Source organism: Geosmithia morbida (genome assembly GCF_012550715.1).
Source record: "Geosmithia morbida isolate 1262 chromosome Unknown scaffold_2, whole genome shotgun sequence".
NCBI classification, from domain to species: domain Eukaryota; kingdom Fungi; phylum Ascomycota; class Sordariomycetes; order Hypocreales; family Bionectriaceae; genus Geosmithia; species Geosmithia morbida.
Genome location: NW_023336189.1, coordinates 318,487 through 323,082, shown reverse-complemented (window position 1 = coordinate 323,082; position 4,596 = coordinate 318,487). Strand labels below are relative to the sequence as shown.

The 4,596-nt window shown below is 63.6% G+C and overlaps 1 protein-coding gene across 1 annotated transcript in view; it reads left to right on the top strand.

Moving 5' to 3' along the window:
• The window catches only part of GMORB2_3746 (paired amphipathic helix protein Sin3a), a gene marked incomplete at both ends in the record, with an annotated part of 5,204 nt that extends 708 nt beyond the window's left edge, over window positions 1-4,496 (top strand). The window contains 5 exons of the mRNA XM_035465722.1: window positions 8-109; window positions 471-571; window positions 640-1,189; window positions 1,295-3,829; window positions 3,960-4,496. Of these exons, the coding sequence (XP_035323559.1) occupies window positions 8-109; window positions 471-571; window positions 640-1,189; window positions 1,295-3,829; window positions 3,960-4,496 (3,825 nt within the window). The remainder of the gene's footprint in view (window positions 1-7; window positions 110-470; window positions 572-639; window positions 1,190-1,294; window positions 3,830-3,959) is intronic.
• Between the last annotated feature and the right edge of the window lie 100 nt (window positions 4,497-4,596).

Genomic DNA, 4,596 nt, shown 5'->3' with positions numbered 1-4,596 from the left:
GCAGCAGCAGCAGCAGCAGCAGCAGCCGCAGCAGCCTGGACAGCAGCCTGGACAGCAGCCTGGACAGCATCCTGCCGGTGTTGCTCAGGGTCAGCAGCCGATCCTCAACGTAAGTCGTCGTCGACCTCCCCTCATCTCTTCCTTCACCCTGCTTGCCTGTCATGCTTGGCTCGACGTCGTCTCCGGCTCCCTCCCTGCGTGATCTCTGCCTTCACCGGTCCGACCGGAGAACATCCTCGGTACCGCCGCACGGGCAAACGGGGCTCGCTGCACGCAGGAGTCCCAACCGCTGGGCTTCGCAGCTGGTCGGTGCCGCAGTATCCCGTTCCCGGACTGGGGGTAGAGATACGTGGAAGCAGGGGAGGTGAATGTGGACGGCAGTCTTCCCCCGGAGGAGGCAAAACTTGGCGTCTCTCAGAATCTTATCCAGAGCCGACCACGATGCTGACCCTCGCCACTCTCTCCTACAGGACGCCCTCACCTATCTCGACCAAGTCAAGGTTCAGTTCCACGACCAGCCCGACGTGTACAACAGGTTTCTGGACATCATGAAGGACTTTAAAAGCCAGTCGTAAGTGCACCCGCCTGCTGCTGCGCAGACCATCCCCGACCACGCACGAGCTGACGGGCCTCCTGTAGCATCGACACGCCTGGCGTCATCAACAGGGTATCCGAGCTGTTTGCCGGGCACCCCAACCTGATCCAGGGATTCAACACCTTCCTGCCGCCGGGCTACCGGATAGAGTGCGGCGCGGGCAATGACCCCAACACCATCCGGGTCACGACTCCCATGGGTACGACGATGCAGCAGATCGCCGGCCGCGGAGTCCACGCCGACGTCACCAGCGCCCCCAGCGCCCAGCAGGGATTCCAGGACCGCGGCGCTCAGTGGCAGCGTCCCCAGCGCAGCGTCGAGAGCCCGGAGGCCACATACGGCACGCCCCTCCAGAACGGCTCCAGCCTCCTGGCCGTGGCTCAGGGCGCCTCTTATGAAGGCGCCGCCCAGCAGCGGCACCCTTCCCAGGTACCGGGCGGCGCGGGCCCCGGTGCCCAGGCCGGCGTCCACAGCGCAAACGCACCGGCGCCTGCCGGCCCGGGCCCTGCTAACGGAGCTGCCGGCCAGGGTGCCATGAGCGCAAAGGGCCCTGTCGAATTCAACCACGCCATCTCCTACGTGAACAAGATCAAGGTATGTCACGCACACAAGCAAGTGTTTTTTTTTTTCTGCCCACTCTAGTGTGCGTGTGCGTGCGCGTGTGCGTATGTGCAGTGATGCTGACGTTAGCCGCTGCAGAACCGTTTCCAGGACAAGCCCGAGATATACAAGCAGTTCCTCGAGATTCTCCAGACCTACCAGCGCGAGCAGAAGCCGATCCAGGAGGTCTACGCGCAGGTCACCACTCTGTTCCACGAAGCCCCCGACCTGCTGGAGTCGTTCAAACAGTTCCTGCCCGAATCGGCCGGGCAAGCAAACAAGGCCACACCTGGGCGTGAGGACGGGGCGAGGACTCCCCAGCCCGGCGGCCGGGATGGCCAGAAGATGCCGCCCATCGGCAGCTTCGCGCCCCCGGCCAGCGCCAGCAAGGAGAAGAAGCGCACGCGCGGCCCCGATAAGCAAGGTGTCGGCGCGGCGCCCCCTCCCGCCGAGCCTGCCCCTCCCAGCCGCCCCCCTCCGCAGGCTGCCACCCTCATCAACGGAAATAAGCGTCCGAAGCTGAGCCACGCCCGGTCGACGGCCGACGGGCTGGCCGTCGAGCCCACCCTGACGCCCACCATGCCGGAGCCGTACCCCCCGCAGCCGGCGTCGACGTCGACGCAGGAGGAGATCGCCTTCTTCGAGCGCGTCAAGAAGTACCTGGGCAACCGGTCGTCGATGAACGAGTTCCTCAAGCTCTGCAACCTCTTCAGCCAGAACATCATCGACAAGAACACGCTCTTCCACAAGGGCGTCCAGTTCGTCGGCTCCAACCCCGAGCTTCTGAGCTTCTGGAAAGCCTTTGTCGGCTGCGACAGCCGGGACGTCGTCATCGACAACCGCCCCGCCCCCCCCATCGACAAGGTGTCCCTGAGCAACTGCCGGGGCTACGGTCCGAGCTACAGGCTCCTCCCCAAGCGAGAGCGCCTCAAGAGGTGCAGCGGCCGCGACGAGCTCTGCCAGTCCGTCCTCAACGATGAATGGGCCTCGCACCCTACGTGGGCGTCCGAGGACTCGGGCTTCGTCGCCCACCGCAAGAACCAGTTCGAGGAAGGCCTCCACCGCATCGAGGAGGAGCGCCACGACTACGACTTCTACATCGAGGCGAACCTCAAGTGCATCCAGCTCCTCGAGCCCATCGCCCAGTCGATGCTGGCCATGTCCCCCGACGAGAGGGAGAGCTTCTACATGCACAACGCCCTTGCCGGCCAGACCACGTCCATCTTCAAGAGGATCTGCAAGAAGATCTACGGTGACCGGGGCATCGACGTGGTCAACGACATGTACGCCCACCCGTTCGACGTCATCCCCGTCCTCCTCGCCCGCATGAAGCAGAAGGACGAAGAGTGGCGCTTCTCGCAGCGTGAGTGGGAGAAGGTGTGGCACGCTCAGACGGAGAACATGCACCTCAAGAGCCTCGACCACATGGGCATCCTCGTCAAGTCCACCGACAAGAAGAACCTCACGGCCAAGCACCTGGTGGACGTCATCAAGACCAAGCACGAGGAGCAGCGACGGGAGCGCGCGCTCCGCGGCAGGTCCCCCCAGCACCAGTTCGTCTGGGACTTCAGCGACAAGGACGTCGCCATCCAGCTGCTGCGGTTCGCCATGCTGTACAGCCTCAACGCCGGCCAGCACAGCAGCCAGGAGAAGGAACGCATCCTCGAATTCCTAGAGATGTTCGTCCCCGCCCTGCTCGACATCACCGAGGAGCAGCTCCAGGACAGGCTTCCGCGGATGCCCCTCGACTCGGGCGAGGAGGACGTCGAGGACCACATCCCGGCCGAGCTCTCCAGCGGCCGCAGCCGCCGCAACGGCAAGAAGGGCGACCTCCTCCGAGGCGTCCTGGACCCTGGCCGCAACACGAGCAGGTCCCGCCATCAGAAGGAAGACGGCGCCACCGCCGCCGCCGCTGCCGCCGGCAGCAAGGAGACGACGCCCGACGTCGGCTCCAACGAAGAGGACATGCCCGACGCGCCCGAGGACGGCTCCGGGGCCGACATGTCGAACGAGCGGTGGATGCCGGGCGTCCCCAAGCCGGTGGTGGTGGGTGACGCCAACGCCCTGCTGGACTCGGACGGCGAGCTGAGGGCCGACGGCCTCTTCGCCCGCAAGTGGTACCACTTCTTCTGCAACCAGAACATCTTCGTCTTCCTCAGCATCTTCCAGACGCTGTACAGCCGGCTCCGCGACATCAAGGACAGCGAGAAGACGGTCGGGAAGGAGGTCGAGCGGCTGAACAAGGAGAAGCCGGCGCGCGACATCGGCTTCAACGAGAGCCACATGGACTTCTTCACGCCCGAGGACGAGCCGTCGGCCTACTGGCCCAAGACGGCGGAGCTGATCGAGGAGTACATCGCCGGAAACGTCGACGAGAACAGGTACCACGACATCATGCGCCACTACTACCTCAGCAACGGCTGGAAGCTGTACACGATCCAGGACCTGCTGAAGACGCTGTGCCGCCTGGCCCTGGCCTGCAGCAGCACCGACTCCAAGGAGAAGACGCCGGACCTGATCCAGCAGTACATCAACAACCGAGAGAAGCAGGAGACGAGCTATCAGACGGAGATAAGCGCCAGGAAGTTTGCCGAGAAGTGCGTCAAGGATGGCGAGCTATTTGCGATTCGCTGGGTAAGTCAGAGTCAGATGAGAGACGTGATGCCTGCATGAAGAACGAGAGGGCGAAGAGAGAGAGAGAGAGAGAGAGAGAGAGAGAGAGAGAGAGAGAGACCAGCGTTCATCTCGCTAACATGATGAATAGTTCCCCGAAGAGTCCAAGGCGACGGTGCGCTGGCTGCAACGTGACGAGACGACCTTTTACACGGACGACATGCAGCTCCGTGAGCGGTGGCAATACTACATCTCGTCATTCATCCGGGTGGAGCCGACGGAGGGCATCGCGCGGTCGCGGCTGCAGAAGTCGGTGCTGACGCGCAACCTGCCGTCGGGCGACGCCGAGTCGGACGACGGGGCCATCCCCAAGCTCCTGTCGTACGAGGAGGCCCTGACGGTCAGCATCTGCCTCAAGAGCTCCAAGATGATCTGGGAGCCGGGCACGTCCGAGTACTTCGTGTACGACCAGTCTCCCAAGACGCGGGAGCAGCGGGAGCGTCGGGAGAAGTTCACCAGGGCCCTCAGCAACCACCGCGAGCTGGAGCTGACCAAGAAGTTCGTCCACAACCCCCCGTGGGCAAAGGACATGTCTCCCGAGGAGGTTCAGGAGCAGAATAGCAGTTTCCGCAAGTGGATGGATGACGGTGTAGTCCCATCCGGTTCCAACGATGTCGACATGGAGTGAAGTTTTCATTCCACGTCTACGATTGAAATGGTTTTGTTTTGTTCTCTCTCAACTCTATCCTCCCACCCCCCCCCCCCCCCCCCCCCCCCCCCCCCCCCCC